At 45.9% G+C, this 22,750-nt stretch overlaps 1 protein-coding gene across 2 annotated transcripts; it reads right to left on the bottom strand.

The window, feature by feature from the left end:
* Positions 1-1,828: 1,828 nt before the first annotated feature.
* RETN (resistin) lies at positions 1,829-3,217 on the bottom strand. 2 transcript variants are annotated; one of them, NM_183362.1, is given in 4 exon segments: positions 1,830-2,079; positions 2,379-2,456; positions 2,808-2,935; positions 3,099-3,217. In NM_183362.1, coding segments are annotated over 3 exon segments (330 nt in total). In that variant the 5' UTR covers positions 2,926-2,935; positions 3,099-3,217; the 3' UTR covers positions 1,830-1,945.
* Positions 3,218-22,750: the final 19,533 nt, after the last annotated feature.

Raw genomic sequence — 22,750 nt, 5'->3', positions numbered from 1 at the left:
TCTGGCTGTTATTTTGTCCTGGATTGGCTCCAGAACCCCTATTGGTGCCGCCAAATGGAGTAAAATCTTAAAAAAAAAAAAAAAAAGAATATTCTCCAGCACCAAAGTTCAACTCTCACAGGGGGCTGTGCAGTTAGCAAATGAGGAAAGAGACTTTTGAAGTCTACACTCTGGGACAGGAGGAAGACTGTGTTGGAACTGAGAGCTCAAAAGAGGCCCTTCTTGGGGTCCAGATACAAGGGGACAATTGTAGGTCTTAAAGACAGAGGCATTCACATGAGAGTCTGGGGACAGTGAGGGGCAGGATGGGCAAGGAACTATGCTTGCCCTCTCTGGTCCTTAACACATTTCTGACTCTGTGATCCCACTCCAACCCCAAGGCCAAAGTGTTTTAAGGGGGAGGACCTGGGAGGGGAATCCCTGGATTGGCATGTAGTGGATTCCATGGGCACCAGGAGTGTTCGTGATCTCAGTTCTCGATCATTGCAACCAGTGGGGGCGGGGTGGTGTACCACCATGGGGGGTGGTTGTCAGTGGGAAGAGTCTAAATCATCCTGAAAACCAGAAACCCACCCTGTCACCCATTCTTCAGCCTCTGGAGTGTGCTGCTGGGGACTGTGCTATTTAAGTCTGGGGTCCCTCTTAAACCTGGGCACCAAGTGTTCTGAAGTCTCTGTCTGCATCTCTCAGGGACTGGATTTTAAGACTCCTGGGTTAGGGTTCTCAGGAAACTGGACCTTGAATCACCTGGATTTGTGCCCCCAGTGGTGCTGAGTATTTCTCTTCTGGGGCATTGACTCCAGACTGAGACCAACGTCATCCAGGCTGGGATGGGGACTTGATGTTGAGAGCACGAGAGTCCATCCAAGGCACACAAGAGTTCCTGTGTCCCTAGTTCCCTCCCCACAGTTGGCATGTGTGTGTCTATAGGGCGTGGCGTCCTTGTGTGACCGTGGTAACTGGGTTGTGTATTTTGTGTGCACAAGGCATGTGTCACTGTGTATATAGGTGTAGCATGTGTACCTAGGTGGTGTATTCACCTGTGTGTCTGGTTATTTATTCAACGGACATTTCCTGAACACCTTCAATGTGCCATTCTCTCTTCTAAGCAGGATATACCAAAGAGCCAACAAATCCCCTACCCGTGTTGTCACATTTGAATGTTCATGAGGAATAGGAATGAATGTCCCTGTTGCAGGTGGGGAGTGAGGGATGGAGCTCAGGTCTCTGGGTACAGCGATGAATAGGGATGCACCCTGACCCTGAGGCTGCTCATGACTTGAGGCTCTGGAGCATATGTGGGGTAGGGATTGGTGGGGGTGGGGTGGTTCCTGTCCTGTCCAGACCCAGATCCCCAAAGAGGCATCATTGTGGGGGAGAATAACCCAGCAACTTCCCAGGAGGCCTAGGACCCTCGTGTGGCCGTCAAGGTGGCCTCAAAGGTAATACTACGGGACTTCCCTGACGGTCCAGTGGTTAAGACTCCCCAGCTTCCACTGCAAAAGGCACGGGTTCCATAACTGGTCAGTCAGGGAACTAAGATCCCACATGCCGTGCAGAGAGGCCCCCCACAAAAATAGTCTAACACTGTCTTCTCCTTTGACGAAGACCATGAGCCTTGAGTGTGGATGTCATTAAAGGAAGTTAGGGCCCCATTTTCAAAAATAGAAGTTGCGGACAACAAGGGAGGAGGGCGGAACGGGGAGAAGAAAAGTTGCGGTTGCTCCCCCACCCTCTCCGGTGCTGATGCACCTTGCTCTTTTTGGAGACGCCAGCTCAGTCACCCACACCCCACAGAAGACACAGCTCAGGGCCCGGGCCCTCCCCATCATCTCAAAGAGGTTTATTTCCAGCCGGGGCCTGGCCCGGCCCCTCAGAGATATGACCCGCCCCCAAATGCCTGGCCACGCCCCCCAGGCCTGCACCGCGCAAGCGCAGTCTTAGGCTACTGGATATGCAGGCGGCAGCAGCGAGCTCCAGTCCAGTCCATGCCTGCGCACTGGCAGTGGCACGTGGTCTCAGCACGTACGTCCCACGAGCCACAGGCGGAGCCACACGTGCAGCCAGTGACGGCGAAGCCTGCGAGGGGGAGCAAGGAGGAGAGAGCTTGGACCCCGAGCCAGAAGCTTTGAGTTTGGGCTTCCAGGGGGCTGGCAGCGTGGGTGGCAGGGATGCTGGGGGCCTGGACACCAGTGTCCTGAGGAAATGGGGCCTGGGAGTTGGGGGAAGGGACAAGGCCGGGAGTGCAGACCAGGATATTAAGGAATTAGAGGCTGGGACTCCGTGGTTCTAGAGAAATGGAACCTAAACACAGTGGAGCGGGGTATGGGGTGCTGAGAATAGAGCCGGGAGACTGGACAACGGAGTTCTGTACCTACCTGAAGGGCAGGTGACCAGGGACCCCCTAGAGGTGACACTCCGGCAGTCCAGGCCAATGATCCTTACTGCCCCAGGAACTGCGGGAAGGGGTGATGCAAAGTAACTGTGAGACCAAGCTGCCCCAACCCCCTTCTCATGCTGCCTAGGCCCTGGTGGTTTGGAGATGGGCAGAGGGTCAAGAAAACGCCCCTGGGGAAGGCCCAGTAGGTGGGGAACTCCCCACCTCCAAGGATTCTGTCCTGAGTGGGCGTTTTTGAGGGAGGAGGGTTTTGAGCTGTAGTTAGAGGTGGAAACCAGTGGAGATTGGCGTTGGGTTGGGTTTGGGGTTGAGATTTGGTTGGGGTTGGGGCTGGCCTGATGTTCGCTCCATGTCAGGAATCAGAGAGGCCCCTGAGGGCCTGGCTGAGGTTGGATGGGAGGGTTCTCACCTAGGGAGGTGGTGACCTCCTGGATCTTCTCACTGATGGCTTTATCTATGGGGCACAGCGACTGGCCACACACCAGCAGCCCCAGGACTGGGATGAAGAGGAAGGAGAGAGCCTTCATCCTGCAGGTGCTGCAAGAAAAAAAACCAAGAAACCCCCAGCTGGGTCTACCCCTCCCCATCCTGGGGAAGCTCAGACCCACAGAGCATGTGGAATTGGGAGCTGTGGGTCCCAACTGAGGATGGGGCTGGAGACCCAGCTTTGCCCCTACAGGCAGGAGCAGCTGTCACTTACCCTCTCTGTGGACTCAGCAGGCCAAATTTTGAACACTAATTCTGCGCCCCTGCCTCCGCTCCCTTTTTAAGGCTGCCGGCTGTACAGCTTCCTGTCTTGGCTAAGACCCTTGGCATCCTGGGCCTCCCTTTCCACATCCGGGGCTAAGAGGAAGCCCCCGGGGTAGAGTCCAGGGACCTAGTAATGCCACAGACTCCGCCTTCCAGAGCCTTCCCTGCCCTCATCTAGGCTGGGGGCTGGTCCGGAAGATAGTACCTGGTGGAATAACCATAGTCAGAAGAGCAGAGAGAGAAACCAGCTTATGTGGAGCGGTGGGAGGGCACACACACGTGACCAGAGCCATGTCCTTGTGTAAGAACTGCATGCTGGGCTTCCCTGGTGGTCCAATTGTTAAGGATCTGCCTTGCAATGCAGGAGACACCAGATCGATCGCTGGTCCTGGAAGATCCCACATGCCTCAAAGCAACTCTGCCCGTGTGCCACAACCCCAGAACTCACATTCTGCAAATACTGAGCCCTCGAACTTAGAGCCTGTGCTCCGCAACGAGAAGCCACTCTAATGAGAAGCCCAAGCACTGCAACTAGAAAGTAACTCCCACCTCACTGCAACTAGAGAAAGTCCTAGTGCAGCAATGAAGACCCAGCCCAGCCAATAGACAAATAAATCTTTAAAAAAAAGAACTACATGCCATGTTCATTCCCAAATGCCTATCACAATAGAAAATAAAACCATGATTTATTTCTTCAAAGGAATAACGGACAACTGAAGTTGTCAAACTATGGCCCATGGGCTAGATCTAGCCCACCATCTTTCTTTTTCTTTTTGGCTACACCATGCATCATGTATGGCATAGTTCCCCAACCAGGGATGGAATACCGGTACCCTCTGCAGTGGAAGCTCGGACTCTTAATCACTGGACCACCAGGGAGCTTTGCCCACCATCTATTTTTGTACAACCCATGAGCTAAGAATGGTTTTTACATTGTTTTGGTTTGTTTTTGTTTCCAACATGGATTTTTTAAATACTGTGGTAAAACACACATAACATAAAATGTACCATTTTCAAGTGTACGGTTCATCGGCACTAAGATGGAGCAACCACCGAGGCAGACACGGGACTGTTGTGGCCAAAAGCAAAAGGATGCCAGCAGCCACGAGAAGCTGGAAGAACTCCAGAACTGATTCTTTCCCAGAGCCTTTAAAGGGAGTGTGGCTTGATTTCAGTCACACACGGTGTTGTGTAATCATCACCTCTGTCCATTTCCACAATTTTTTTTTTAATCATTCTAAACTGACTTTACCCATAAACACTAACTCCCACTTCCTCTTCCTGAAGTCCCTGGTAACCTCTAATCTACTTTCTGTTCCTATGAATTTGCCTATTTATACCACAAATAAGTGGAATCCTAGGATAGTTACCCTTCTGTGCCTGACTTATTTCACTAGCATAACATTTAAACATTCATCCATGTTGTAGCATGGATCAAAACCTCATTCCTTTTTCAGGCTAATATTCAATTTTATGTACACACTGGATTTTGTGTGTCATCCATTTGTTGATGGACAGTTAGGTTGTTTCCACCTTTTAAAAAAAATGTTTCTTTTCAATGAATTTTTTTTTTTTTTTGGCTGCATTGGATCTTTGTTGCTGCACACAGGCTTTCTCTAGTTTTGGTGAGCGGGGGCTACTCTCCAGTTGCGGTGAGTAGGCTTCTCATTGCAGTGGCTTCTCTTGTGGAGCATGGGCTCTAGGCACGTGGGCTTCAGTACTTGCGGCACATGGACTTCACTGCTCCATGGCATGTGGGATCTTCCCCGACCAGGGATCAAACCTGTGTCACCTGCATTAGCAGGCAGATGCTTAACCACTGGACCACTAGGGAAGTCCTGTTTCTACCTTCTGGCTATTGCCAAGGATATTGCTCTGAACTTGGGACCACAAGTTTCCTTCAAGTGACTGCTTTCAATTATTTTAGGCTTAAACCCAGGAGTGGAATTGCTGGGTCCTTAAACCCAGGAGTGGCATTTCTGGGTCCTTAAACCCAGGAGTGGAACTGCTGAGCTTCCCTGGTGGCTCAGAGGTTAAAGCGTCTGCCTGGAATGTGGGAGACCTGGGTTCAATCCCTGGGTTGGGAAGATCCCCTGGAGAAGGAAATGGCAATCCACTCTAGTACTCTTGCCTGGAAAATCCCATGGAGGGAGGAGCCTGATAGGCTACAGTCCATGGGGTTGCAAAGAGTCGGACACGACTGAGCGACTTCACTACGGTGACTATAGCAATTCTATGTTTAACTTTTCGAGGGACTGCCAAACAGTGTTTACATTTTTAAATCACTGACAGAAACTTAATATTTAGTCCAGAGTGCACATCAAATTTTCTCAAATCACAGGCATGCCCACTTTTGAAGATACCATCTATGGCTGCTTTTACGAAGTCACTCACAGAGTTGAGAAGTCATGGCAGTGTCCATAATGACCCACAAAGCCGACCGCATTTGCTGTCTGGCCCTTTACAGAGAGGGCTTCCCAGGTGGCACTAGTGGTAAAGAATCGGCCTGCCAATGCAGGAGACACAAGAGACGTGGTTTCGATCACTGGATGGAGAAGGTCCCCTGCAGTAGGAAATGGTGACCCACTCCAGTATTCTTGCCTGGAAAAGTTCCATGGACAGAAGAGCTTGGCAGGCTATGGTCCACCGGGTCACAAAGAATTGGATGTGACTGAGCACACCTTTACAGAAAAAAACTTTTGCCCACCAAATAGCCATGAGTGTGAATACATAATGGACATATGAATTTCAGGCAGCTACATGCAACAATCTGGGTGATTTCCACCAACCTAGTGGTGAGCAAAGGAACCCAGAGATAAAAGAGGACATATTACATCAATCCATCTATTTTAAAGGCCCCAAACTAGGACTTCCCTGCTGGTCCAGTGGTTAAGACTCAATGTTTCCAATGCAGGGGCTGTGGTTTCAATTCCTGGTCAGGTAACTAAGATCCTGCGTGCTGGGATGTGCTGCCAAATAAATAAAAAGTTAAAGAACGCAAACCAAAACAAACAAACAAACAAACAAACAAAACCACTAAAGCACAACTGGTCTGTGCTGTTGGGAATAAGAATGAAATTTTCCTGGAAGTAATGAACAGAGATGAGAAAGGAGCAGAAGGAAGGCTTCTGGAAAACTCGTGAAAATTTTCAGCTGTACATGTGTATTTGCACATTTTTCTTTATGCATATTATATCTCAATAAAAGTGTTGTTTTGTTTAGTTTCCAAGTCCTGTGGGACTCTTTTGTGACCCCATGAACTGTAGCCCACCGGGCTCCTCTGCCCATGGGATTTCTCAGGCAAGAATACTGGAGTGAGTTGCCATTTCCTTCTCCAGGGGATCTTTCTGACCCAGGGATCGAGCCTGAGTCTCTTGCATTGGCAGGTGGATTCTTTACCACTGAGCCACCAGTGTGTAAAATGGCTGTGTAAATACAACAGTGTTCACATGGCCAAAGTGTAGATTTATTGAGCACTTACTAGTGTGGCAAAGATGCTAAACATTGGGCATCCAGTAAGGATCAAAGGGACACTCCTGCCCTCTCAAAGTCTGCCCTGTCACAGAAAGACAGACACCAAGAGGGCACTCAGTCAGCCTCAGCCTCCACCTGCCCTTTTCTCCCTGAAGCAGAGAAACCCGATTCTAGGAGGATTTCTGACACAAGAATAGAAGAATAGACCTGAATAGACATTCCTCCAAATAAGACATACAGATGGCCAATAGGCACATGAAAAGATGCTCAACATCGCTATTAGAGAAACGCAAATCAGAACTACAGTGAGATATCAACTCACACCTGTCAGGATGGCCATCTTCAAAAAGACTGCAGATAAAACTTGTTGATGAGAATGTAGAGAAAAAAGACACTGTGTACACATTCGTGCAGTCACAATGGAGAACAGTGTGAAGGTGCCTCAAAAAACTAAAAGTAGAACTACTACATGATCCAGCAATTCCACTCCTGAGTATATATCAGAAGACAATGAAAACACTAGTTTGAAAGGATACATGCACTCCTTGCTGTTCATTGCGGCATTATTTATGATAGCCCAGATATGGAAGCAACCTAAGTGCCCATCAACAGATAAGTGGATAAAGATGTGGCATATATATACACACATATATACACATATATGGCGATGGCACCCCACTTCAGTACTCTTGCCTGGAAAATCCCATGGATGGAGGAGCCTGGTAGGCTGCAGTCCACGGGGTCGCTAAGAGTCGGACACGACTGAGCGACTTCACTTTCACTTTTCACTTTCATGCATTGGAGAAGGCAGTGGCAACCCACTCCAGTGTTCTTGCCTGGAGAATCCCAGGGACGGGGGAGCCTGGTGGGCGGCCGTCTATGGGGTCGCACAGAGTCAGACACGACTGAAGCGACTTAGCAGCAGGAGCAGCATACACATATATATGTATGATGGTATATTACTCAGCCTAGAAAATATTATGCTTAGTGAACTAAGACAGAGAGGGACAAATACTGTATGTTATCAGGATATATGCAGAATCTAAAAAATACAACATAGTAGTAAATATAACAAAAAACAAAGAGAACAAACTAGTGGTTGCCAGTGGGGAGAGGGAAGGAGGAGGGGCAAAAGAGGAGTAGGAGATTAAGGGGTACAAACTACAATGTATAAAATAAATAAGCTACCAAGATACATATTGTACAGCAAGGGAATACAGGTGACTTCATAATAATTATACAGGAGTATAATCTATAAAAATTTCAATTTTTTGAAATTTTACAATTTAAACTTTTTATTTACAATTTAATTTTACATATTTACATATTTAAATTTTACAATTTACAACCATGTTGTACACCTGAAACTAAGGCAAAAGTCATTTTTTGAGTGCTCTGATTTTTTCAAACCCTTTAGTCTCAGAACTTTTCAGATAAGAGCTTTTGAAGGAAGAAAAAGAAGTGGGCAGCTCTAACTACAGGAGAGGTGAAAAACAAGGACAGTGGGTAGAAGCCCCTGGGATTCCCTGGGGACTCAGTTGAAAACCCCTAGCTCAGTAGCAGGAAAGAGGTATACATGCCCTGATAAAAGAAAGGTTCACATACGGAAGTCTGGAGAAGTCATTCTGGCTTCTACATAAGTTAGCTTGAATTTTATGCTAGCTAAAATAGCCTGCTTGTGACCTATCAAACCTACATTATATACTTGCTTTAATTATTAAAGAAACGGGCACACTGACCAGAAGTCAAGAATGTCCATGTTCAAAATAAAGATTAAATGCCTCCCTTCCTGGGACATCAATGCTGGTCCTCCTTTGGTGATAAGACTCCCTTCCCAAGCTCCAAGGCCATACTGGCTGACTATGCACATTCTGGTCTTGTTTCTTTGAAACTTTGAAGGAGTGTCTCTCTGACTTGTCTGACATTCTTTGCTCTGACAAGACACAAAGTGAAAGTCATTCAGTCATGTCCGACTCTGCAACCCCATGGACTGTATCAGTTCAGTTCACTTCAGTCACTCTCTGACTCTTTGAAACCCCATGAACCACAGCACGCCAGGCCTCCCTGTCCATCACCAACTCCCGGAGTTCACCCAAACCCATGTACACTGAGTCGGTGATGCCATCCAGCCATCTCATCCTCTGTCGTCCCCTTCTCCTCCTGCCCTCAATCTTTCCCAGCATCAGGGTCTTTTCAAATGAGTCAGCTCTTCGCATCAGGTGGCCAAAGTATTGGAATTTCAGCTTCAACATCAGTCCTTCCAATGAACATCCAGGACTGATCTCCTTTAGGATAGACTCGTTGGATCTCTTTGCAGTCCAAGGGACTCTCAAGAGTCTTCTCCAACACCACAGTTCAAAAGCATCAATCCTTTGGCACTCAGCCTTCTTTATAGTCCAACTCTCACATCCATACATGATCACTGGAAAAACCATAGCCTTGATAGACAGACCTTTGTTGGCAAAGTAATGTCTCTGCTTTTCAATATGCTGTCTAGGTTGGTCATAACTTTCCTTCCAAGAAATAAGCATCTTTTAATTTCATGGCTGCAATCACCATCTACCATGATTTTGGAGCCCAGAAAAATAAAGTCTGACACTGTTTCCACTGTTTCCCCATCTATTTCCCATGAAATGATGGGACCAGATGCCATGATCTTCATTTTCTGAATGTTGAGCTTTAAGCCAACTTTTCCACTCTCTTTCACCTTCATCAAGAGGCTCTTTAGTTCACTTTCTGCCATAAGGGTGATGTCATCTGCATATCTGAGGTTATTGATATTTCTCCTGGCAATCTTGAGTCCAGCTTGTGCTTCCTCCAGCCCAGCGTTTCTCATGATGTTCTCTGCATATAAGTTAAATAAGCAGAGTGACAATATACAGCCTTGACGTACTCCTTTTCCTATTTGGAACCAGTCTGTTGTTCCATGTCCAGTTCTAACTGTTGCTTCCTGACCTGCGTATAGGTTTCTCAAGAGGCAGGTCAGGTGGTCTGGTATTCCCATCTTTTTCAGAATTTTCCACAGTTTATTGTGATCCACACAGTCAAAGGCTTTGGCATAGTCAATAAAACAGAAATAGATGTTTTTCTGGAATTCTCTTGTTTTTTCTATGATCCAGCGGATTTTGGCAATTTGATCTCTGGTTGCTCTGCCTTTTCTAAAACCAGCTTGAACACCTGGAAGTTCACGGTTCACATATTGCTGAAGCCTGGCTTGGAGAATTTAAAGCATTACTTTACTAGCGTGTGAGATGAGTGCAATTGTGCGGTAGTTTGAGCATTCTTTGGCACTGCCTTTCTTTGGGATTGGAATGAAAACTGACCTTTTCCAGTCCTGTGGCCACTGCTGAGTTTTCCAAATTTGCTGGCATATTGAGTGCAGCACTTTCACAGCATCATCTTTCAGGATTTGAAATAGCTCAACTCAATTCCATCACCTCCACTAGCTTTGTTCATAGTGATGCTTCCTAAGGCCCATTTGACTTCACATTGCAGGATGTCTGGCTCTAGTTGAGTGATCACACCATCGTGATTATCTGGGCCATGAAGATCTTTTTTGTACAGTTTTTCTGTGTATTCTTGCCACCTCTTCTTAATATCTTCTGCTTCTGTTAGGTCCCTACCATTTCTGTCCTTTATTGAGCCCATCTTTGCATGAAATGTTCCCTTGGTATCTCTAATTTTCTTGAAGAGATCTCTAGTCTTTCCCATTCTATTGTTTTCCTCTATTTCTTTGCATTGATTGCTGAGGAAGACTTTCTCATCTCTCCTTGCTATTCTTTGGAACCTTGCATTCACATGGGTATATCTTTCCTTTTCTGCTTTGCTTTTTGCTTCCCTTAATTTCACAGCTATTTGTAAGGCCTCCTTAGACAGCCATTTTGGTTTTTTCATTTCTTTTTCTTGGGGATGGTCTTGATTCCTGTCTCTTGTACAATGTCACGAACCTCCGTCCATAATTCATCAGGCACTCTGTCTATCAGATCTAGCCCCTTAAATCTATTTCTCATGTCCACTGTACAGTCATAAAGGATTTGATTTAGGTCATACCTGAATGGTCTAGTGGTTTTCTCCACTTTCTTCAACTTCATGGAATTCTCCAGGCCAGAATACTGGAGTGAGTATCCTTTCCTTTCTCCAGGGGGTCTTCCCAACCCAGGAACCAAACCCAGGTCTCCCTCATTGCAGGTGGATTCTTACCAGCTGAGTCACAAGGGAAGCCCAAGAATACTGGAGTGGGTGGCTTATCCCTTCTCCAGTGGATCTTCCCAACCCAGGAATTGAACGAGGGTCTCCTGCATTGCAGGTGGATTCTTTACCAACTGAGCTATGAGGGAAGCCCTGACAAGACATAAAACTGCACTGAAAAGCCATACCTCTCCGGAGCACTTCCTCAGAGTAATCTGAGAGGCTGTCTTCTGAGTTATAGTCCTCAGTTTGGCTCTAGTAAAGCCCTATTCTATTCTTATTATAGATGTTTATTGATTATTGTCATCAACAGTCCCTTAATTATCTTCTATGAAAAAATATATTTTATTTATTTATTTTATTTGGCTGCACTGGGTCTTAGTTGCAGCGTGCAGGATCCTTAGTTAGGGCACGCTAACTCTTAGTTATGGCTTATGGGATCTAATTCCCTGACTAGGGATCAAAGCCCGGCCTCCTAAATTCACAGGGGGTCTAAGCCGCTGGACCACCAGGGAAGTCCCACTTAATTCTCTTTTTAAAAAATCCTTTCATTCTCCCTGATTTCTGCCAACAAAACTGAGCTCTAGTGGCTGTAATTTTACATCTAATACTACCGAATAAAATTCTAGAACCAGGTCTTTTAAAAGCACAATAGGGCAATCACCCACCTATAATTTTTAAAAATAGATTTTGTGTGTAATTTCATAAAATAAAATATGTCTATCTTAAATGTTCAGTTGGATGCATTTTGACAAGTCTATATACCTGCATACTGCATCAATGTTTTGTTTTTCCCAAGTATTGGGTTTTATTTTTAATTGTGTGTAATTGACATACTGCAAAATTCACTCTTTTTACTGAGTTCTATGAGTTTTGACAAATGTGTACAGTTGTGTAACCATCATTACAGTTGTGTAAACCAAATATTTATAATTCAAATTATAATTGGAAAAAAAGGAGTCTCCCAAAGAGCTGAAGGTAATATGTGTCCTGAAGTCACAGAAAGGAAGTGTTTTTCTGCCCCAAACAACTGTTTTTTTTTTTTTGTGCTCTGTAGATCCCCTGAATATTTGCAAGTGTTACCAGCTTGTTCTTGCCTCTGTTAATATACATCTGCCCTTGAAGTAGTTTTGAACAAAGAGGCCTGTATCACTTGGAAGACTGGAAACTGTTGCCACTTCTTGTGAAACTGACTTGCATAGGCAACCCACGATTCTGACTGGTTACTCCCTTCCCCCGATTCTGACTGGTTACTGCCTTGCTACATAACTTGGCTAATGCATGTAGCAATGACAGGCAGCCCTGCCAATCAGAAATGAATCATTGACACTTGCTTCCTGTCCCACATGAATGACAGAAGATAAAAGTAAAAGTCTTGATAATTACTAGAGAAATGCAAATCACAACCATAGTGAGATACCTCATGCTGGTCAGAATGGCCATCATCAAAAAGTCTACAAACAATAAATGCTGGAGAGAGTGTGGAGAAAAGGGACCCCCCTATACTATTGGTGGCAATGTAAACTGGTACAGTTCCTATGGAGAACAGGATGGAGCTTCCTCAAAAAACTAAAAATAGAGTTGCCATAACAATCCAGAAATCCCAGTCCTGGGCATATATCTGGAGAAAACTAGAATTCAGAAGGATACATGCACCCCTATGTTCACAGAAACACTATTCACAATACTCCAGAAACAATCTCAATATCTATCCATCAACAGATGATGGATAAAGAAGATGTGGAATATATATTCTGTTGACATATATATGTCAATTGAATATTACTCAGGGATAAAAAAAGGATGAAATAATGCCATTTGCAGCAACAGGGATGGACCTAGTGATTCTCATACTAGATGAAGTAAGTCAGACAAAGCAAGACAAATACTATATGATATGGCTTATACATGGAATCTTAAAAAAGATACAAATGAACTTGTTTACAAAACAGAAACAGATCCACAGACACAGAAGACAAAATTATGGCTACCAAAGGGGAAATTAGGGAAGGATAAATTAGGTTAGACTTAATATACACACAGTACTATTATAAACTAGATGACCAACAAGGACCTCCTGTATAGCACAAGGAACTGTACTCAATATTTTATAATAAGTTATAAGGTAAATGAATCTGAAATATATATGTGTGTATATACATATGTTCAGAGAAGGCCGTGGCACCTCACTCCAGTACTCTTGCCTGGAAAATCCCATGGATGGAGGAGCCTGGTAGGCTGCAGTCCATGAGGTCGCTAAGAGTTGGACACGACTGAGCGACTTCACTTTGACTTTTCACTTTCATGCATTGGAGAAGGAAATGGCAACCCACTCCAGTGTTCTTGCCTGGAGAATCCCAGGGACGGGGGAGCCTGGTGGGCTGCCATCTATGGGGTCGCACAGAGTCAGACACGACTGAAACGACTTAGCAGCAGCAGCAGCATATACATATGTTATATATCTAACTGAATCTCTGTTCTGTACACCTGAAACTAACACAACATCGTAAATCAACTGTACTTGAATAATAAAAAATAATATAATTTTAAAAGAATAAAAGATAATGGTGTGGGGGCAGAACGGAAAGCCTGGCCAAAGCTTCTTGAGAGCCCCCCACCACGTACCCCATTTCACAGATGGGAAAACTGATGTTGGGTGAGACTGAGTCACTTTCAAAGGGAAGGTTTCAGACGCAGATTTGTTAGGTGCCAAGGTGCTTAGTCTGTTTTTTTGGCTGCAGCGTGGGTCTTGCAGGATCTTAGTTCCCAGACCAAGGATTGAACTCATGCCCCCTGCAGTGGAAGCGTCTTAACCACTGAACCACCAGGGAGAACCCTCAAAGTCCTTACTTATAACCAAGGCATTTTCCCCCCATATCATGAGGTGGGGGGAACACATGGAGGACAAAGTAAGGGGCAGCCTAGCTCTTGGGGCCCTGCTGGCCCAGGATGAGCTGTCTCTCCAGCCCCTTTGTGCTGGGCCCCCCCCACCCCTGCACCCACCCTGCCCAGCATATCCAAACAAGAGCAGATGCCAAGGAGTTTTAAGGATGCTGGGGTGGTGATGTCCAGCCCCCTTCCTGGGAACCCCAGCTCAGCCATTGACTAGCTGCATAGCTTTGAGAAAGTGGCTAAAACACCTCTGGGCCTCTGTTTCCCCTTTTGTAAAATGGAAGTATTCTCAGTGACTACCTTACACGGCCGGGGTGATGATTGACTACTCCTCCTCCCGCAGCTTTACCAAGATAAAACTGACATGTAGCATTGCCTGGGTTTAAGGTGTATAACGTGATGATGTGACATGTGTATGTTGCAAAATGACTACCACATAAGGTTAGTTAACACCTCCATCATCTCCCATAATTATCTTTTTGTGTGTGTGGTGAGAACACTTAAGACCTACTCTCTTAGCAACTTTCCAGTACACATACAGTGTCACTTGTAATCACCGTGCTGTATGTTAGGTCCCCAGAATTTATTAATCTTCTAACTGAAAGTCTGTCCCCTTCGAGAAACATCTCCCCATGTCCCCATCCACCCAGCCCTTGGTCACCACTATCCTGTTCTCTGTTGTTCTGGCTCAGCTTTCTTAGATTTCACAAATAAATCTTTAAAAACAAAATCAAACTCATAGAAAGAGACTGGCGTTTGCCAGGGCCTGGGAAGTAAGAGAAATGGGTTAAGGCTTGTTGAAAGGTACAAACTTCCAGTTATAAGAGGAGTAAATTCTGTCTGGGGGTGTAATGTACAACATACGGATGATGGTTAACAATATTGCATATTGTGTATTGAAAGGTCGCTAAGAAAGGAGAATTGAAAAGTTCTTGGAAATTCCCTGGCAGTCCAGTGGTTAGGGCTCCACCCTTTTACTGCCAAAGATACTGATTCAATCCCTGATCCGGGAACTAAGATCCCAGGAGCTGGGCAGTGTGGCCAAAAAAAGACATAAAACTAAAAATTTCTCACAACACACAGGACAACTATGTGAAGAGTTGGATATACTACCTAACCTTATTGTAGTTATCGTTTTGCAAAGTATTGTCAACACAAATAATCAATAAATCATCTGTGTGCATGCCAAGTCACTTCAGTTGTACCTGACTCTTTGCAACTCTGTGGACTATAGTCTGCTGGGTTCCTCTCTCCATGGGATTCTCCAGAAAGAATACTGGAGTGGGTTTCCTACTCCAGGGATCTTCTTCACCCAGGGATCAAACCTCCATCTCTTACATCTCCTGCATTGGCAGGCAGGTTCTTTAACCACTAGTGCCACCTGGGAAGCCCAAGGCATCTCTAATAGAAATAGAAGAGGTTTTTTTTTTTTCTTCTAATGCCACCCAGCTTTTGGGATCTTAGTTCCCTGACCAGGAATCAAACTCGGGCCCATAGCTGTGAGAGCGCAGACTCCTCACTACTTGACTGGTACGGAAGTCCGAGAGAAGAGGTTTATTTGCGCCAAACGGAGGAATATAGCCCAGAAGACAGCCTCTCTGATGACTCCGAGGAACTGCCTCAGAGAACCATGATTTTAGCTCTGTTGTATGTCTTGTTAAAATAAAGAACATCAAACAAGTCAGGGAGACACTTCTTCAAAGTTTCAAAGAAACAGACCGGCACATGCACAGCAAGTCAGTATGACCTTGGCACCTGGGAAAGGAGTCTTATTACTGAAGGAGGACCAGCGCTGGTGTCCCAGGAAGTGAGGCATTTAATTTTTATTTTGAATATGGACATTCTTGACTTCTGGTCAATGTGCCCTTTTCTTTAATAATTAAAGCCGAAGTACAATGTAGCTTTGGTAGGCTACAAACAGGCTGTTCTAGTTAGCATCAAGTTCAAGTTAACCCAGGTGGCCCAGTGGTAAAGAATTCCGCCGGCCAATATAGGAGACACAAGTTCGATCCCTGGGTCAGGAAGATCCCCTGGAGAAGGAAATGGCAACCTGCTCCAGTATTCTTTGCCTGGAAATTTTCTTGGATAGAGGAGCCTGACAGGCTACAGTCCATGGGGTCGCAAAGAGTTGCACATGACTGAGCACACATGTAGGAGCCAGAACGACTTCCCCAAACCTCAATAATGGGAAGATTTCTTTTATCCGTATGTATGTATTAAATCACTACTTTGTACATCGTAAGCTTATCTCAACACAGCTAGGGGAAAAAAGTAGATTCCACAGTTACGTAAGGTCAGACAGTATTTGTCTGCTCCCTCTGACTTATTTCATCCAGTGTGTAATTTATGTGAATCTACGTAGGCAATGCATGATGAATGTTTTATAAACATCTTTTTTGTTCATTACTTCCCCAGAATTTCCCCAACTGCTGACAGGGATCAAAGCTCCGAGTGGTCACTGAAGGTGGAGGGGTCCCCCACCCAGACTTCCTCTTCCTGTCCCAACCCCTCAACACCTCAGCCCTGGGGACTCCATCTTGGCCCCACAGGAATGGAACTTTCCCACTCTTGGGGCTATTTCCACACCCCTAGGAGCCTTTTCACAATATTCTTAGCAGGACCTGTTGGTTAATTTCTGTTTTCAGATTTTGAGCAACTTTACAGAAAAAAAAAATAAGGAAGCTTGCTTTGCTTCCTTGATGTCTACTGGGTTCCTCAGAAACCCTCAGCTCCTCCCCTGAAGGCCTAGGGCACTTCTTGCTCTGCCAGTGTCCCTGGCAGGGGGCAGAGGGTCACCATCCCACCTCCACCATCCTTGCTCAGTTGGCAGCTCCAGACCCTCACTTTTTTGTTCTTTTTTAAAAGCAGCTTTTGTTGTTCAGTCACTAAGTCATGTCTGACTCTTTGCCACACCATGGACTGCAGCCCACGAGGCTCCCTTGTCCTTCACTATCTCCCAGAGTTTGCACAAACTCATGTCCATTGAGTTGGTGATGCCATCCAACCATCTCACCGTCTGCTGCTCCCTTCTCCTGCCCTCAATCTTTCCCAGCATTAGGGTCTTTTACAATGAGTCGGCTCTTCACATCAGGTGGCCAAAGTATGGGAGCTTCAGCTTCAGCATCAGTCCTTCCAATGAATATTCAGGATTGATTTCCTTTAGGATTGACTGGTTTGATCTCCTTGCTGTCCAAAGGATTCTCAAGAGTCTTCTCCCAATACCACAGTTGGAAAGCATCAATTCTTCAGCACTCAGCCTTCTTTATGGTCGAACTCTTACATCCCTATATGACTACTGGAAAAAAACATAGCTTTGAGAAGCAGCTTTACTGAAGTATAATTTACACGCTACAACATTTATCCATTTCAAGTACAGGACTCGATGGTCTGCAGTAAAATTTCATAGGGGTGCGCAGCCATCACTGCAATCCAGTTCTGGAACATTTCCATTGCCCTTAAAAGGAATTCTGTGCTGCTTTTCAGTCCCTGTCTATTCCCAATCCCATCCCTAGGCAACCACTTTCTGTCTGTGAATTTGCTTATTCTGGACATTCCATATAAATAGAATCATACACTATGTGGTGGTTTTTTTTTTTTTTAGGATTTTTTGATGTGGACCATTTTGAAAGTTTTTATTGAATTTGTTACAATATTACTTCTGTTTTTCATGTCTTTGTTTTTTTGACCTCGAGGCAAATGGGATCTTAGCTTCCTGACCAGGGATGGAACTGTCACCCCTGAATTAGAAAGCAAAGTCTTAACCACTGGACCACCAGGCAAGTTCCCCAATATGTGTTCTTTTGCATCAAGCTTCTTTCACTTAGCATAGTGTGTTTGAGGTTTATTCATGTTGTAACAAGTATTTTGGGCTTCTCTGGTGGCTCAGACGGTAAAGAATCTGCCTGCAACGCTGGAGACCTGGGTTTGATCCCTGGGTTGGGAAGATCCCCTGGAGAAGGAAATGGCAACCCACTCCAGTATTCTTGCCTGGAGAATTCCATAGACAGAGGAGTCTGGTGGGCTACAGTCCATGGGGTCACAGAGTCAGACACGACTTAGCAATTGAGCACACTTTTTTTTTAAGTAGAGCAAATTCAAGACCACAAACCTTTCCCTCCTGTCATTTGGGGGAGATAATACTTTAGAAAAGCCCCCTGCCCAGCATAGCATGGACTGAGAACCATCCTCTGCTGTGATGTGTTCCCAACTCCCCCCTCCAGAACATCAGTGCTCACCACCCCAGGGGTGCCCTCCTGACCTTCCCAAGCCCTGCTGCTCACCTGAGGAATTCCCTTCTCACTTTGTGGGGCTCTCCTTCTTAGTACATCCTGGGAACTACACCGCCCAGGCCAGAGCCAGACCCCTTTTGGGTATTCAATAATAATAACGTATTATTACATCAAGACTATATTATTATAGTATATATTAATATCACATCCATATATTATTATCACTGTGGCAGCCAGGAGTTCCTAAGTGTTGCCCAGGTTATACTGTGACCCAACAGTGACTCTGGCATCTGTTTGCACCCGAGGCCTCCCTGATGAGCTCACGTGTTCAGTTGTCTCCTGGGGATCCTGGGGACCTAAGCCACACCCACAAGTAATAGGTAAAAAGCCTTAGGTTGCTACTTTCCCTACAAACCAACTACAGTTGTTTTTGAGGGACAGTCCTTTCAAGAAGGGTTCCAGGGACTTCCCTGGTCGTCCAGTGGCTAACACTCCATGCTCCCAATGCAGGGGATCTGGGTTCAATCCCTGGTCAGGGAACCAGATCTCATATGCTGCACCTAAAGACCTGGTGAGGCCAAATAAATACGTATTAAAAAATTAAGAAGAAGAAGGATTCCAGCTGATTCCAGTGTGAGGAATGACAGGGATGAAAATAATCCTCAAGAGTTATTGGCAATAGATAGGTATATAGATTGGAGTAGGAACTGGCAACTCACTCCAGTATTCTTGCCTGGAAAATTCCACAGACAGAGAAAGCTGGCGGGCTACAGTCCCTGGGGTTGCAGAGTCTGACATGACTGAGCATGCACACACACAGTTACATGAAAGTGAAGTCGCTCAGTCGTGTCCCACTCTTTTGCGACCCATGGACTGTCGCCCACCAGGCTCCTCTGTCCATGGGATTCTCCAGTTAAGAATATTGGAGAGGGTTGCCATTTTCTTCTCCGGGGGATCTTCCCGACCCAGGAATCAAACCCAGGTCTCCTGCATTGCAGGCAGATTCGTGACCATCTGAGCCACCAGGGAAGTTTTAAATACTGGGGCGGGGGGGGGGGGGGTAGATTTAGGAATTCCCTGGCTATCCAGTGGTTAGGACTCCTTGCTTTCCCTGCATGGCCTAGGTTCACTCTCTGGTAGGGGAACTAAGATCCTGCAAACCTCCAGACACCGCCAACAACAACAAAATAATAATTAATTTAAAAAGGGAGATGGAAGGAATTCCCTGGGGGTCCGAAGTTCAGGGGGCAAGTTTCAATCCCTGGTAGGGGAACTAGGATCCTGAACGTCCCCAGGCAGAGAAAAAAAATTTTTTTTAAGGTGTAAACTTGCAGGAACCCAGGACTGCTAAAACCTTTATGCGGAGAGTTGTTGGAAATCACAGACCTCCCGCCTGGCCCTCACCCCAGCCACCGACTGACCGTAGGGACATGACATCATGGAGTCCCTGACGTAATGCATCATGGAACGCATAAAGGTTGGAGTTTACTCTCCTGAGAGGGTTTTGAGAATTTTGTGCAACGCGTGGGGCACTTGGCGTGATACCTGGGGGCGTGGTCAGGACTGACACTACTGGCTGCTCTGGTCCATGGTGGGTGGGGTCCGTGAATATTCTTAGAATAAAATGCCCTTAGGTGGAAGATTTTACACCATCATTTACGTACAAATAAGGGGCCGAGGCCGAGGCGATTTAAACAGAGTTTCGTTGACGCTGAGAACTACGGAGTAACTCATGACCTACTCTCCCTCCTCCATCCCCCCTCCCCGCGGCCCGCCACCGGCGAGGTCTCTAATTAGGGTCACCCAAATTCCCGGTTACAGACGCTTTTTGATCTTTCGATCAAAGCAACCGGCAAGTTGAGCCACAGCGCCCCCTTGCGCTCAGAGAGTTTACCTGCCTAAGCGGGCCCCGGAGGGAATACCGTGACTTCCCAATTCAGTTCAGTTCAGTTCAGTCGCTCAGTCGTGTCCGACTCTTTGCGACCCCATGAATCGCAGCACGCCAGGCCTCCATGTCCACCCCCAACTCCCGGAGTCTACCCAAACCCATGTCCCTCGAGTCGGTGATGCCTTCCAGCCATCTCATCCTCTGTCGTCCCCTCCTCCTGCCCCCAATCCCTTTCAGCATTAGGGTCTTTTCCAATGAGTCAACTCTTCGCATGAGGTGGCCAAAGTATTGGAGTTTCAGCTTCAACATCAGTCCTTCCAATGAACACCCAGGACTGGTCTCCTTTAGGATGGACTGGTTGGATCTCCTTGCTGTCCAAGGGACTCTCAAGAGTCTTCTCCAACACCATAGTTGAAAAGCATCAATTCTTCGGCACTCAGCCTTCTTTATAGTCCAACTCTCACATCCATACATGACCACTGGAAAAACCATAGCCTTGACTAGACAGAACTTTGTTGGCAAAGTAATGTCTCTGCTTTTTAACACGCTGTCTAGGTTGGTCATAACTTTCCTTCCAAGGAGTAAGTGTCTTTTAATTTCATGGCTGCAATCACCATCTACCGTGATTTTGGAGCCCCCCAAAATAAAGTCTGACACTGTTTCCACTGTTTCCCCATCTATTTCCCATGAAGTGATGGGACCAGATGCCATGATCTTTGTTTTCGGAATGTTGAGCTTTAAGCCAACTTTTTCACTCTCCTCTTTCACTTTCTTCAAGAGGCTTTTTAGTTCCTCTTCACTTTCTGCCATAAGGGTGGTGTCACCTGCATATCTGAGGTTATTGATATTTCTCCCGGCAACCTTGATTCCAGCTTGTGCTTCTTCCAGCCCAGCGTTTCTCATGATGTACTCTGCATAGAAGTTATATAAGCAGGGTGACAATATACAGCCTTGACGTACTCCTTTTCCTATTTGGAACCAGTCTGTTGTTCCATGTCCAGTTCTAACTGTTGCTTCCTGACCTGAATACAGGTTTCTCAAGAGACAGGTCAGATGGTCTGGTATTCTCTTCTCTTTCAAAATTTTCCACAGTTTATTGTGATCCACACAGTCAAAGGCTTTGGTATAGTCAATAAAGCAGAAATAGATGTTTTTCTGGAACTCTCTTGCTTTTTCAATGATCCAGAGGATGTTGGCAATTTGATCTCTGGTTCCTTTGCCTTTTCTAAAACCAGCTTGAACATCTGGAAGTTCAAGGTTCGAGTATTGCTGAAGCCTGGCTTGGCCAGTTCAGTTCAGTTCACTCAGTTGTGTCCAACTCTTTGAGACCCCATGAACTGCAGCATGTCAGGCTTCCCTGTCCATCACCAACTCCCAGAGTTTACTCAAACTCATGTCCATCGAGTCAGTGATGCCATCCAAACATCTCATCCTCTGTCGTCCCCTTCTCCCCCCTTCAAACTTTCCCAGCATCAGGGTCTCTTCAATGAGTCAGTTCTTTGCATCAGGTGGCCAAAGTATTGGAGTTTCAGCTTCAGCATCGGTCCTTCCAGTGAATATTCAGGACTGATTTCCTTTAGGATGGACTGGTTGGATCTCCTTGCTGTCCAAGGGACTCTCAAGTCTTCTCCAACACCACAGTTCAACAGGATCAGTTCTTCTTGAGCTCAGCTTTCTTTATAGTCCAACTCTCACATCCATACATGACTACTGGAAAAACCATAGCTTTGACTAGATGGACCTTTGTTTAATATGCTGTCTAGGTTGATCATAGCCTTTTTCCAAGGAGCAAGCATCTTTTAAATTTCATGACTGCAGTCACCATCTGCAGTGATTTTGGAGCCCCTCAAAATAAAGCCTCTCACTGTTTCCATTATTTCCCCATCTATTTTCCATGAAGTGATTGGAACGGATGCCCTGATCTTAGTTTTCTGAATGTTGAGTTTTAAGCCAACTTTTTCACTCTCCTCCTTCACTTTCATCAAGAGGCTCTTTAGTTCTTCACTTTCTTCCATAAAGGTGGTGTCATCTGCATATCTGAGGTTATTGATATTTCTCTGGCTTCCCAGAGCAAGGTTTAAATGTTAAATTTTGGGGACTTCCCTGGTGGTCCAGTAGTTATAACCCACCCTTCCATTGTGGGGAGATGCGGGTTCCATCACTGGTCAGGGAACTAAGGTGCTCCGCGGACAAAAATAAACAATTTTTTTTTTAAGTTAAACTCTTAAAACCATCTCCCTCCCATTGTGTCTCCCACCAGTTGAAAGGCTTCCCTGCCAAGTCTGTGAAGGGAGCCTCGCATCCAGGGCGGGATGTCTCAGGGGTCCGAGATGACCCACTTTCTTCCCTGTATCCTATCTACTCAAGGGCCTTGCACGTCCATCTTTCTGCCCTGTTAGGAGTTTCACGTAAGTTTTAGTTGTTGCTATTGGTGTTGTTTAGTCGCTCAGTCGTGTCCGACTCTTTTGCGACCCCATGGACTATAAGGCTGCCAGGCTTCTCTGTCCATGGGATTCTCCAGACAAGAATACTGGAGTGGGTTGCCATGCCCTCCTGCATCTCCTGCATTGGCAGGCAGATTCTTTCCCACTTAGCCACCAGAGAAGCCCTGTAAATCTCAGAAGAAATGCTGAATTGGAGGGGGTTTTTGCTTCTCCAAGGCCCCACCTGCAAAACTGTGTGTGTGTGATTTTTCTAGTTAGGGTGTCTTTAGATTTCTCTGAATTCTCAAAAGGAGAGGTGACCTCTGGACTTCCCTAGTAGTCCAGTGGTTAGGATTCCACACTCCCTATGCAGGGGGCAAGACTTCAATTCCCGGTTGGGGAACTGGGATCCCGCATGTTGCACAGCCTGCCCCCACCAAAAAAACAAAAAGGATAGGTGACCTCAAAATCAGGGCCAAGTCTTCGGTGGGTGGGAAAGGAGGGGCCT

The sequence above is a fragment of the Bos taurus genome, chromosome 7, assembly GCF_002263795.3.
Source record: "Bos taurus isolate L1 Dominette 01449 registration number 42190680 breed Hereford chromosome 7, ARS-UCD2.0, whole genome shotgun sequence".
Classification (NCBI taxonomy): Eukaryota; Metazoa; Chordata; class Mammalia; order Artiodactyla; family Bovidae; genus Bos; species Bos taurus.
This window is presented reverse-complemented; position numbering and strand designations above follow the sequence as displayed.

Bases quoted from the DNA above. Each gene is read 5' to 3' on its own strand.
- RETN (XM_059887947.1), bottom strand. From the start codon at position 2,925: ATGAAGGCTCTCTCCTTCCTCTTCATCCCAGTCCTGGGGCTGCTGGTG. The intron at 2,080-2,807 runs GTGAGAACCCTC...TCCCCCTCGCAG, and splicing joins GGAGGTCACCACCTCCCTAG to GCTTCGCCGTCACTGGCTGC.